This window comes from Callithrix jacchus, chromosome 2, assembly GCF_049354715.1.
Source record: "Callithrix jacchus isolate 240 chromosome 2, calJac240_pri, whole genome shotgun sequence".
In the NCBI taxonomy this organism is placed as follows: domain Eukaryota; kingdom Metazoa; phylum Chordata; class Mammalia; order Primates; family Cebidae; genus Callithrix; species Callithrix jacchus.
Genome location: NC_133503.1, coordinates 56,435,159 through 56,448,281, shown reverse-complemented (window position 1 = coordinate 56,448,281; position 13,123 = coordinate 56,435,159). Strand labels below are relative to the sequence as shown.

At 56.9% G+C, this 13,123-nt stretch overlaps 1 protein-coding gene across 4 annotated transcripts in view; it reads right to left on the bottom strand.

Annotated features, from left to right (window-relative positions):
- TTYH3 (tweety family member 3) overlaps positions 1-4,520 on the bottom strand; it is a 33,354-nt gene extending 28,834 nt beyond the window's left edge. For all 4 annotated transcript variants that reach the window (XM_078363732.1, XM_035289433.3, XM_035289434.3 and 1 more), the window contains exon 1: positions 4,230-4,520. In XM_078363732.1, the coding sequence (XP_078219858.1) occupies positions 4,230-4,352 (123 nt within the window). In that variant the 5' untranslated portion in view covers positions 4,353-4,520. The remainder of the gene's footprint in view (positions 1-4,229) is intronic.
- Positions 4,521-13,123: the final 8,603 nt, after the last annotated feature.

The following is a 13,123-nucleotide window of genomic DNA, read 5'->3' as shown; positions in this document are numbered from 1 at the left end:
GCATCTGGAACCAAAGGCCCTAGATGCAGTCCAAAGTACAGGATGTGTAAAAAGCTATAGGATTCCAGTTCTCAGGGATACCCACCCTATAGCTCTATGCGCTTGGACAGAACCCAGCTGGAGGGACGTTTTTGTCTCACGCTCTTCCCTTTTCCCCAAATATTCCACGAACGTGTACCGCTTTCATAAATGACAAGACAGGTGACCAAAGCTGCTGTTTTAACTGGAGCTAATTTCCTTCTGATGAGTGGGGAGGATGATAACAGGCCAGCCCTATCCTGGGGAACAGTCCCCCAGCCTGCAACTGGGCACAAGGCTGACCTCATGTGAGTGGCAGCACAGAGACGCTGTGCTCTTAGGAGCTGGCTCCCAGCTCTGCTAGGATAACACTTGCCCTACTCCCAGAGCTCAGATCCTCTCACAGTGGTTGTCCAGCCTGGGCTGGCACAGCTCCTGGCACAGAGGACTCACCAGTTCCTGAGGTAGCACATTCCCCTTGTGCAGTCAGACCAGAGTGACCCTCCAACACGTGGGGTTGAGGCCTCTCCCCAAGGCTCAAGCTTCTCTCTGCCCCAGGGCCTTTGCACGTGCTGTTCCCCCAGCCCAGAAGCTCTTCCCCAAGTTTCTGCATAGTGACCTCAGTCTTATCATTAGGGTCTTGACAGAAACATCTGGGCACTCCAGACTCTAACTGAAAACAGGCCCCCAGGCTATGCAAACCTGAGAAGGGGCTCAGGGCATGTGTCCCAGTGAGGGGCAGGGACCCTGCCAGGGCTGGCGCAGCCCATGGAGGAGTCAGAAAGGAGAAGGCAACTCATAACCCTCTGTTGGCAGCCAGGCTTGCAGCCTCTATGGCAGGCCAGTTAACACCACCTCCTGCAGGAAGCCTTCCCTGACCACTGGGCTCCCACTGCCCAGTTTGGAACCCACCACAGGGTATAGCTGTTCTCCTGCATCTGGCCCTGAGCTGGAGGAGACAGTGAGCCCAAGAGAGAGGCTGAGGTGAGTGAGCATGAACTTGATCCCTGCCTGAGGACATGGGGTCACAAAGGGCTGGTGGGAGCTTAGCAGGCAGGCCTCCCCCAAATAAAGCCCACGATGGCGGCCGTACCACCCAAGGTCATGCAGAAGGAAGTGACAGAGTGAAGGTGCAGGCCTGCGATGCTCCAGCTGAAGAGAAGGCTCCGGAGCCCTCAGGAGCCCCTGCCCGATGCCAGGTCAGCCAGGCCCACTAGACATTCAGGACTCACTATGCAGCACAGACTGGCCCGGGCCACACCAGGTGCCCAGGCTTCAGGCCCAGCCCTGCCAGCTCAGCTGCAGGGCCACCAAAGAGTCTCAGGCCTCCAATCCCCCCCGTGAACGACACAGCCCCCATTCACTCAGATGCCCAGGCAGCGTGGGAGCCCAGCCCTACAGCCCATCTCTACAGTCACTTACTGGGGAGCCACGCCTCGGGGACTTCTATAGGGTCCAGGTTGCACTCCAAGGAAGGGACTTCCTTGGAGCCGACCTCAGATGCCCCTCTACCTCCTGCCCTCCCACAGATCCCTCAGTCCCCATCAGCTCCTAATCTCAAGGTCACAGCCCCAGCAGCAAGGCAGCCGTGGGGGAACCTGGGAAGCCCGCAAGTCCAGGCCAACTGGTGCTCCTCCAGGGGCAGGAGCAGAGGCCTGAAGAAATGAGTAGGGCTCTTGTCCCCACCGCTTACTCACTATGTGATTCGGAGCCTCAGTTTGCTAATCTGTACAATGGAACAACTGTCCCCACCGCCTGGGGCTGTGGGAAAAGCAGCTGGTGACAGGCAGTCCCACGCAGGGCCTTGAAACCTCCAGGAGGTTTCACCAGGGTTCCCAATAGCAGACCACGGGGGCTGGAAATAGCAAAGGCCAGTCCCTCGTGCCACACCCCCAACTCCTGACACCAGGCCCCACTTCCCCCAACCCCCTGCCCTGATAATCTCAAAGCAGACACCCACTCCCCAGCAGGGCACAGCCCAGGTGGGGGCAGCACACAGACAGCTAAGAGGGAACCCTAGGTCAGGATGGGTGAGGGGTCCACCTCCCCCACAGCCAGCAACTCCTTACCAGGGAAGGCGGGAAGGGGTGCCTGCCATGGCCCAGACCCACCCACTGCCCACCCTCCCTGGAAGGGGGCTCCTGGCCCTTGCCCCCCAGGAGTGACCCTATACAGGCGGAATGGCCAGCCCAGATTCAGGATGAGGCGATGAAGGCTCAGAGAAGCCAAGTAGTTGCCCAAAAGCACCAGCACTTGAAGGGCACGGGCAGGACGCATGCCAGAACCAGCTCACGCCACAGCCCCTCGCCAAGAGCTGGGAGTGGAGGCGGCAGGGGATGGAGGCAGGCTGGTTTCCACATCGTGAATTATTCAGTGGCTAATTCTGCTCCGTGGAGACGAGGCAGGAGAGAGAGTGAGTCAGAGCCCTCCCACAGCAGAACAGCGCAGGGCAGGGGAGGAAAGGGGGCAGAAGCCAGGGCCTCCCAGTGCCACAGCACCCTGCTAGAGGCCAGGCAGGCGAGACTGAGCAGAGGAGCTTGGCCACTGCCTGGAGGCCCCCTGGGCTGCAGATATCATCATCCCTCACTCCCTTTCTCACTCCCTGTCTCAAATCTGGGAATGCAGGCTCCCTGGAGGGCTGGAGGGAAGTCCAACTGTGGCTGGCAGTTCAGGCAGGTGGCACCCCAAGGGCCAGCAGGAAACAGCTGCCCCCCCCACCCATCCCCCATGCTCCAGGGCTGCCCTGGAGCTTCAGAACTGACAAATGGGCCAAATCCTCAGGGCAGAGAACTTTCCAAAGTGTAGCACACCCTCCTTGGAGCTTCAACAGAGTCTTCCAGGGACAAGTGACAAAGCCGAGAGCATGGAAGAAGTTCCAGAAGTTCCTGGATGTGCGTTGCCCCCACATAGAACGGTCCCCTGGGGCTGGGCCTCTAGAACGCAGGCGTGAGATTTTATACCAATCCTTCCGCCTCCCTCCTCCCTGCTGTGTCTGGGCGTGCCTGGGCCGATTCCTCGCCCCCTTCCTCATCTGTTAGGAAACGTCATCTGATGGGCTGGGGGGCCTGGGTGCAGTGAGCACGAGGCTAGGAGCACTGGGCTTCTCCACTTCCACTTCCCTCCTCTGGATGCAGGAGGCCACAGACAATGCAGTTCTGAAGAGTCCAGGTGCTAGGCTGTCCACGGAATACCAGATTCCCAAGCCATTTTGATAAGCAAAAAGCCATTCCCACCCCACCATGGAGCTCTGCCATGATCTGTCCAGAAAGAAACTCCGGGTGACCAAGGACCCTGGTCACGGGGCTTCTGGAATCCGGATCTCTAGGCAGGAAGGAAATGCCCACAGCTTGGTCCCCTGCCCCACACTCAAATGACAGTAGCTTGGCCATGGGGGTGGTGCTGGGGCCTGGCATCATGCCAGGCCAAGAGCTCCTCTGGGAGAGGGCTGCAAAGGGCCCCCCGCCACCCCCCAGCTCTACCCGGGTTCAGCCACTTCCAGCCTCCCTGCCTGAGGCCCACGGTGCTTCCCAGCCGCCAGGCCTCCCTCCTCTGGGGGCCACAGGCAGCCTGTCTCCCACGGCCACACACGACAACCTGTGTACATCCCACAGCCTGACCGCCAAGCAGGGGGTCATTACCGACCACAGAGGGCTGGCGGTGGCCCAGGCCATTCACCCACTGGAAGCCTGGCAGTGGGATTCCCCAGCCGCGGGTGAGTGGGCGAGGAGTCCCCGACAGCCTGCAACCAATGTGCTCCGGCACCCGCTCTGATCTCAGAGCCTGGGGGTCATCTGGGGAGGGGTCTCTACTGGGACACAGCACCAGGCTGCCCCCAGTGATGGAGAGGCCCTCCACTGGCCAAGGGGGCTCACCGAGTGGGGAGAGGCAGCTCCATGAAACCCCAGAAAGGGGGGCCTTAGTGACACCAGAAGGGAAGGCCAGAATCCGGAGGGGTACCATGGACCCTCGACGGGTTGGAGGGGATTTAGACCTTTGAGGAGGAGGCCATGACCCTGGAGGAGGGGGTCCCAGGAATCAGAAGAGACCCTCGAGAAGGAAGGAGGCCAGGACCCGCGAGGAGGAGGCGGCTGTGACCCTGGATGGGGGATAAGGGGTCCTTAGGCCCTCGGGGAGGGGGGCCGTGGCCCTGGGAGGGGAGGGGGCCGTGACCTGGGGACCCTGACCCCGTGACCCCGAGGGTCCCGTGTCACCTGCTGGTAGTCAGCGTCCTCGGGCCGGAACTGGCTGCTGGTGGCCTCCCAGCTCAGGTCGAAGTGGGGCAGCCGGTGCAGGAGGCTCACCCACCAGGGCGCCGCGTAGCTGACCCCAGCCATGGCGCGGCCCGGCCGCCTTCGGCTACGCGCGACCTGCGCGGGGCTCCCTCGCTGGCCCCGGGCGCGGGCTTTAGGGACCCGCCGACCCCGGCCTGGCCGCCCGCATCATCCGCGCGCTCCTGGGCCCGGCCCGGCCCGGATCGGCCCGGCTCGGCTCCGCTCGGCTCCGCTCGGCCGCCCGCGCCCGCCGCCTCTTTGTTCGCCGCCGCCGCCACCGCCCCCTCCGCGCCCCCGCCCGTCCGCCCGCCGACCCCGCCTCGGAGTCTCCATTGGTCCGCCACCCTCCAGACCTGCCTCCGCGTGCCCCGCCCTTGGCCCGCCTCTTACCCACCATTGGCCTATATGCCGCCAATCCCGCCCCACATTATGCCCCGCCCACCCGTTTCTGCACCCCTATTGGTCCTTTTACCTGATGCTTCTGCCCCTCCACTCTCATACCCTCCCATTCCCAATAGCCCCGCCCCTCCTCGTGTCCCCGCCTTCCTTCCCCGCCTCTGAACCGTCATTGGTCCGCCGGAAGACGCTCCGCCCACTTCGTCGCCCTCGTGGAGGGCGCCGGCCCCTAAGGCGCTGGAGGACTGTCTCTCAGCACTGTAAGACCTAGACCTGCCTTTCCACGTGGCCATGGGGGCTAGAACCCTGGCTGCAGAAGCAGCGACGCTTCATTCCATGCGTTCGCTCGTCGTTTCGATCTTTGCACGTTTCTTGCATTTTACTGCGGGGGTCCGGCCTGGTGGGGCTGGACTGGGCTGGCCTTGACCTACCCATTGCACACGCACAGCACACAGCCCATAGCGCTCAGCAAGGCACCAAGTGGCCTGGCTGTACAATGGACATGATCTGGATTCAGGATCTTGCTGGGGTATCTAGAGCTGTGTGATCTGGGGAAAGTTACTTAACTGCTCTGTGCACCATTCTGTGCATTGGTGTCTGTAAAAGGGGATGATTAAGGTACAAGTGTTGGCTGGGTGCAGTGGCTCACGCCTGTAATCCCATCACTTTGGGAGCCTGAGGCAGGTAGATCACCTGAGGTCAGGAGTTTGAGACCAGTCATGGCCAACATGGTAAAACCCCGTATCTACTAAAAATACAAAAATTAGCCGGGCGTGGTGGCAAGTCCTAGCTACTCTGGAGGCTAAGGCAGGAGAATTGCTTGAACCCAGGAGGTAGAGGTTACAGTGAGTGGAGCTCACACCGCCGTACTCCAACCTGGGCAACAAAGCCAGACTCTGTCTTGAAAAAAAAAAATTTTTTTTTGAAAGATATGGATGTTAAGTGGATCCAAAGATAGATTCAGTCCCCATCCAGCCTTCCCTCTGGGGCAGGTTGAGTCTTTTGTCAAGACCTAAGACGAAGACAATGCCCTGTCCTGGCATTCCAGGACCTGAAAATTCAGGCAACTGCCAGCAAGGGCCAATCATGAGCTTTGGAGCCACACATCCAAATTTCCTAACAGGGCCTCATCATGGCTGTGCCTCCTCCTCTGCTAAAGGGGAGATGGGGGCTGCCGGAGCCAGGAGGATGGACATAGTACCTGCTCGGGCCCAGGTGCATGCCTCTTCCCGACTCCAGGGGCAGTGGGTGCATCCTGGCTCTGTTTCACCTCCTGGGGCCTTATTCCTGGACCTCCTGTGTACTGAGAAACAGGTTTCCACACCCAGCCTCCACCATCTGCTGTGCCCAACTCAGCCAGTTCTGTGGGCAGGCGGCTTTTCCTGGCAGGAAGGGCTCTTTGCAAGCAGGGACAGTTCTGGGCAGTGACTTCCCAGGAGGCCTGGGCCTCAGCTCATCGACTACCCTGACTTGTCTGTTTTCCTGTGATAGGGCACCGGACAAGAGGGCCTAGCTAAGCTGCAGTTACCACCCACTGGATAACTTAGAGACACCACCCAGTTGGGAAATAACGGCCGAGCAGAACTGGGGAGGTCGCATTCTTCATCCCTAAAGGCTGAAGAGCCAGGAATTCTGGGTGGGGTGGGGATACTGGCTCAGGTTCCTCTCTCTCCAATGCCAAGGTTATGGGGAGCTCCAGGCAGAATGAAGACCACTCCAGCCCCCTAAGACCAAGGCTACCTCCTTGGGGTGGGTTGGTACCTGGCCAGGTGAGTCCTCTTCCTTGGCACCCGCTGAGTGTTCACTGTGAACAGGTGGCATAGGCAGGATGCCCACTCCTAGCCTGACATTGCTCCAGCATACAGCCTGTGCCCTCATCTGCACAGCGAGGGGATCGCCTGCATGGCCCACGCCCTTGGTTGACTCTGACCTTAGGGTTCTGTGTCGTATAACTCCAGGGATGAAAGGGACAGACCCTGGCCAGCTGCAGAAATTGTCTTCATGGCCCGAGATTGTTTCTTGTTCCTGCTATTGGCAGCAGCTCCTGTGGCCACAGACGGACCTCCGGCCTCCCCCTGATTCCAGTGCCCTCCACACCAGCCTGGCAGTCCTGCCAGGGGTACACACATGCAGACAGGGAGTACATGAGTTCCTTCCCATGTTTTCAGAAGCCTTGCAAAATTGTGCTTTTTCTTCTGATAAAACCAGAAAGCCAGCCAGGCGTGGTGGCTCACGCCTGTAATCCCAGCGCTTTTGGAGGCCAAGGCTGGTGGATCCCCTGAGGTCAGGAGTTCAAGACCAGCCTGCCAAACATGGCGAAACCCCGTCTCCACTAAAAAATACAAAAATTAGCTAGGCATGGTGGCAGGCACCTGTAAATCTCAGCTACTCAGGAGGCTGAGGCAGGAGAGTCACTTGAACCCAGGAGATAGAGGTAAGCTGAGATTGCACCACTGCACACCAGCCTGGGAGACAGAGCAAGACTCCTTCTCAAAAAAAAAGAAAAACCAGAAAGCCTAATGCAGACATTATGCGAAATGATAACTCAGGGCTCATGCCTGTAATCCCAACACTGGGAGACTGAAGCAGGGGAGATCGCCTGAGGTCAGGAGTTCGAGACCAGCCTGGCCAATATGATGAAACCTCGTCTCTACTAAAAATACAAAAATTAGCCAGGCGTGGTGGTACATGCCTGTAATCCCAACTACTCAGGAAGCTGAGGTGGGAGAATCGCTTGAACCCAGAGACGGAGGTTGCAGTGAGCTGAGATAATGCCACTGCACTCCAGCCTGGGCAACAAAGACTCCAACTCAAAAAGAAAAAAATGATAACTCAGGTGTAGTGGATTGAATTATGTTCCCCAAAAAGATTCGTTCCAGTCCTAACCTGTGGTATCTGTGAATGTGACCTTCTTTAAAGAAAGGGGCCGGGCACAGTGGCTCATGCCTGAAATCCAAGCACTTTGGGAGACTGAGGCAGGAAGATCTCTTAAGTCCAGGAGTTTGAGACCAGCCTGGACAACACTCCTCTACGAAAACAATTCATTCTCTGCAAAAAAAATTTAATTAGCTGGGTGTGGTGGCACAGGCCTGTAGTTATAGCTACTCAGGAGGCTGAGGCAGGAGGATCCCTTGAGCCTGGGAGATGTAGGCTGTGGTGAGCTGTGATTGTACCACTGCACTCCAGCCTGGATGATGGAGCAAGACCTTCTCTCTAAAAAAGGGTCTTTGTTAATGTAATCAAGTTAAGATGAGGTCATATTGGATCGGAGTGGTCCCCAGTGCAAAGATGGTGTCCTTATAAGAAAAGCTAAATTTGGACACGGACTCTGAGATACAGAGACACAGAAGGAAGAACCCCGTGTGAAGACAGAAGCAGGGGTCAGAGCAATGCCGCCACAGCCCCTAAGCACCGAGCATTGCTGGGGCCAGCAGAAGCTGGGAGCGAAGCCTGGGGCAGCCCCTCCCTCAGAGACCTCTGCCTCGATCTCGGACTTCTGGCCCCCAGAACTGTGAGACAATGCATGTCTGTGTTTGAAGCCACCCAGTTCGTGGAGCTTTATCACAGCAAATCCAGAAACGAATACACCGGCTTTCTCAGAGCTTCTTGGTGGCTGGCGCCCTGGGCCTCTGATTGGCGTGAGATGGAACGGTGCTGATGACTGACTGATGTTTGCAGTGTGCTTGGACGGTGAAATCTATTCCTAAGGGGCCCATGGAGGGAGAATTGGTAAAAGGGGTCCAGGGTGGAGAGACTAAGGGGCCCACAGCCAAGGTTCTAGAAGAACACAGCCGGAGTCCCTAAGCCACCCCAGTGCAATGCTGGCTGGGATCCAGTGTTGAAGAGAAACTTCCGTGGAACTGAAAACCCCCAGCTTCCAGGAGGGTTAAAGGAGAGAAGGCCAGATAGAGGACCTAGCGTGGGACGAGCATGGAGGAAGTTCCCGCTACCAACCCACATGCTGTGACCTGACTTCACTGCCCAGAGCTACTGTGGTTTTCCCATCTGTTCTGCAACCGCTGTGGCTGGAGGCTGGACTTTAATCCTACTCTACAGATGGAGCAACTGAGGCCCAGGCCCTGCCACTGCATGGGAGGCCTCGAGAATCACCAGCTGGTCAGGGAACCAGGGTTCAGCCTAGTTCCACTGGCCCTTCCTCCCTCCCCACTTCTTCCCTCCCTCCCTCCTTCCCTCCTCCCTCCCTTTCTCTCCTTTGCTTCCCCCACCCTCCCTCTTTCCCTCTGTCCCTCCTTTCTCCCTCTCTCCCTCCTTCCCTCCTTTCCTCCCTCACTCCTTCCCCCCTCCCTCTTTTCCTTCCTCTCTTCCTCCCTCCCTCCTCTCCTCCTTCCCTCTGTCTTTCTTCGTCCCTCCTTTCCTCCCTCCGTCCGTCTTTTTCTCCTTTCTTCCTTCCTCCCACTTCTCCTCCATCCCTCCCTCCATCCTTTCCTTCCTTCTATTGAGTGAAATAGGGATTGTGAGCAAAAAACAGGCATGAGAAAAATCTGTGAGGAGAGACTGCTGAGGGCCGAGTTGTCTGGAAGCCTCTAGTAGAAATGTCTGGTCCCAAGGGAGGGGAGCAGCCAGGCCAGGAGCTCCCAGGATCTGTCTTCCATACCAGGAAGGTGTCAGGGTTGAGGCTCAGAACGGTTGTCCCCAGGCCTGCAGAGAGGCCAGGCCTGAGCTGAGGGCCCCCAGATGCTGGGGTGGAAGCCAGGACAATGGAATTCCCTGTATTTGGGCGTCATTCAAAGAGGTTCACGTTTTCAGTGCAGAGGGAGCTCACTGGCCTGGAAGAGAGGGCTACAGGGCGGGGCTTCCTGGTGCCTGCTGAGATGAGGCTGGGTGATTGCAAAGCCAGTCTGGTGCCTGGCTGACCACAGACACCTGGCTGATGGATCTTGGCTGCAGGGAAGCCACAGGAGCACCACTTTCAATCTGGGTCTGAGACAACCAACCCGAGGCTCTGGAGGCTGGGAGAGATGCCAGCCAGCATGGTCCCCAAGAGGACCATGAAGCAAGCCACACAGACCTGTGCGAGGATGTAAGTGTCTCTCATTTATCCAGGCTCACCTGGCCAGCAGCCTCGCCTTGTCCAGAAAGCCACTGGGAGCCAGGAGACCAGTGGGGATGGCCTCTGAGTGGCCAGGAATTCTGTCCTGAGTCCACTCACTCAGGACAGGAAGTCGAGTGTGTCATCCAGCACTTCCCTGCTTGCCACATAAGACTAACAAGACTGGGTGTCTGGGTCCCAAGCCTAGTGTAGATTGAAAATAGTGCCCTGAGGCCACCCATGGCTGCTCATGCCTGTAATCCCAGCACATTGGGAGGCCCAGGTTGGAGGATTGCTTGAGCCAGGAGTTCCAGACCAGCCTGGGAAACATAGGGGGACCCTCATCTCTACAATACATTAAAAAGTTTAGCGGCTGGGTATGGTGGCTCATGCCTGTAATCCCAGCACTTTGGGAGGCTGAGGCAGGTAGATCAGGAGGTCGGCAGTTCAAGACCAGCCTGACCAACATGGTGAAACCCTGTCTCTACTAAACATACAAAAATTAGCCAGATGTGGTGGCAGGCGCCTGTAATCCCAGCTACTCAGGAGGCTGAGGCAGGAGAATTGCTTGAACCTGGGAAGCAGAGGTTGCAGTGAGCTGAGATTGTGCCACTGCACTCCAGCCTGGGCAACAGAGCAAGACTCAAAAAACAAAAAAAAAAAAAAAAAAAAGGGAGGGGGGTGGGGCTGGGCGCAGTGGCTCACATCTGCAATCCCAGCACTTTGGAAGACCAAGATGGGTGGATCATGAGACCAGGAATTCAAGACCAGCCTGGCCAATGTGGTGAAACCCTGTCTCTACTAAAGATACAAAAAATTAGCCAGGCATGGTGGCACGCACCTGTAATCCCAGCTACTCGGGAGGCTGAGGCAGGAGAATCGCTTGAACCTGGGAGGCAGAAGTTGCAGTGAGCTGAGATCTCGACACTGCACTCCAGCCTAGGTGACAGGATGAGACTCCATCTCAAAAAAGGAAAAAAAAAAAAAAAATTAGCCTGTTCACGCAGCTCCACCAGCAGCCAGGTTTTGTTGCAGTGGGCACTGTGCTGAGAGTCATCAGACCTGGGACGTAGGTCGGGCTTGGCCCAACTGCTATGGCCTCTTTGGAAACCCATGTCATCAACAGGGGGTGGTGAACTTAGCATCCACTGAGTCCAGTTTCCTATTTTACAGATGGGGAAACTGAGGCTCTGAGAAGGGAGGAGACTCATCCCAAACCACAACCCTGACTCATTGAGAAAACAGCCATAAAAAAAGAATGAGGCCAAGCAAGGTGGCTCACACCTGTAATCAAAGCACTTTGGGAGGCCAAGGTGAGAGGATCACAAGGTCAAGAGATCAAGACCATCATGGCCAACTTGATGAAATCCTGTCTCTAATAAAAATATAAAAATTAGCTAGGCATGGTGGTGGGCGCCTGTACTCCTAGCTACTCAGGAGGCTGAGGCAGGAGAATCACTTGAACCCAGGAGGTGGAGGTAGCGGTGAGCCAAGATCATGCCATTGCACTCTAGCTACAGAGCAAAACTCCACCTCAAAAAAAAAAAAAAAAAAAAGAATGAAATCATGGCCTTTGCAGGAACACGGACGGAGCTGGAGGACATCATCCTAAGTGAACTCACTCACATACTGCATATTCTCACTTATAAGCAGGAGCTAAGCAATGAGTAAACATGGACAGAAAGAGGTAAACAGCAGTACCGGGAACTCCAAGGTGGGGGAGGGGCCAGGTGCGGTGGCTCACGCCTGTAATCCCAGCACTTTGGGAGGCCAAGTAGGGCGGATCACTTAGGTCAGGAGTTCCAGACCAGCCTGGCCAACGTAGTGAAAGTCGGTCTCTACTAAAAAGACAAAAGTTAGCGGGGTGTGGTGGCACATGCCTGTAATACCAGCTACTTGAGAGGCTGAGGCAGGAGGATCACCTGAGCCCAGGAGGTCAAGGCTGTAGTGAGCCGTGATTGCACCACTGCGATATAGCCTGAGCGACAGAGCAAGACCCTGTCTCAAAAACATAAAAACAAAAACGAGACTGGGCACAGTGGCTCACGCCTGTAATCCTAGCACTTTGGGAAGCCAAGGCTGGTGGGTTGCCTGAACTCAGGAGTTCAAGACCAGCCTGGGCAATACAGTGAAACCCTGTTTCTACTGAAATACAAAAGATTAGCTGGGCATGGTGGCATGTGCCTGTAATCCCAGCTACTCAGGAGGCTGAGGCAGGAAAATTGCTAGAACTCGGGGTGCAGAGGTTGCAGTGACCCGAGATTGAACCATTGCACTCCAGCCTGGGCGACAGAGAGTGAGACTCCATCTAAAAAAAAAAAAGAAACAAAAAACAAAATGGGGAAAGCTTTCTTCGTGTTCTGATGCTTTCAAGGGTTGTTCTTTGTTTGCTAGTTAAAAACACACACCTGCTCTGTGGGTGCCGGCGGCTGGCTGGGTCTGAGCAGGAATATTCATCACAACCTGGTACTATCGTCTCTTCCAGGCAGCCTCCAGTGCCCCAATTCCAGGAGCAGTGGCAGGGGGTATCTGGCTGCCCCATAGGCTACAATTGGCATTGGTGACAAAGGCTGGCTGAGTCACCATTGGAAGGCAGGTGAGCTTGGTGAGTAAGATGTCTTTCACAGACCTTCAGAAACAGGCCATGGTGGGCATGAAGGGAGGCGCTGGGGTGGAGTGGGTGGTGGAGTGGGGGACAGAGTCTCACCTCCCTCTCAGGAGCCCCACCCACTGCTCTCACAAGACCCTCAGGCTGTCACAAGCTTGCTGCCAAGGAGACATTGCTCCCCTTCCAAGAGCAGAGACTTAGAGAGTGCCAGGCAACTCTCTAAGCCTTGGTTTCCCCAGCTGTGAAAGGAGGAGGGTCATGCTTCCCTCCACGGGTGGGTGCTGGGATTATGCTGGGAAAAGGGTTGTCTAAGGCCAGGTCCCACATAACCTACGTGCTCTGCCCCATGTCCCCATGTGGGGCCCTGTCCCCACCTCATGACCACTGTGTCTCTGTCTGGCCTGGGCAAGGGAGTGTCTGCACCCTCTAGGTTTGAAAGCCTGGATCTGACAAACCTCACTCCCCACACATGGGCGAAGGCCGTCTCAGCTTCCTTGGCTGGTTTTCTGGTCAGGGTGGGCTCAGGGAGCCCAGGGAGTCTGGGGTCTCCCTCACTAGGCTGGGCAGGCTGCTGGGTCTAGGGAGTCTCTGGAGATCCAGTCCTCCCCTTGACATGTCATTTCCAAGGCAGGGGGCCCAGGACGAAATGAGGGACCCCCAGCACCTCCGCCGAGGCTTTGTCCAGAACACAACACCCTGGAGACCCAGCTCAGCGCAGGGGAAAGAGTGCTTTGTGTGAAGGTGGGTTATAGGCAGCCCCTCTGTGGCCCCTGCCCCTCG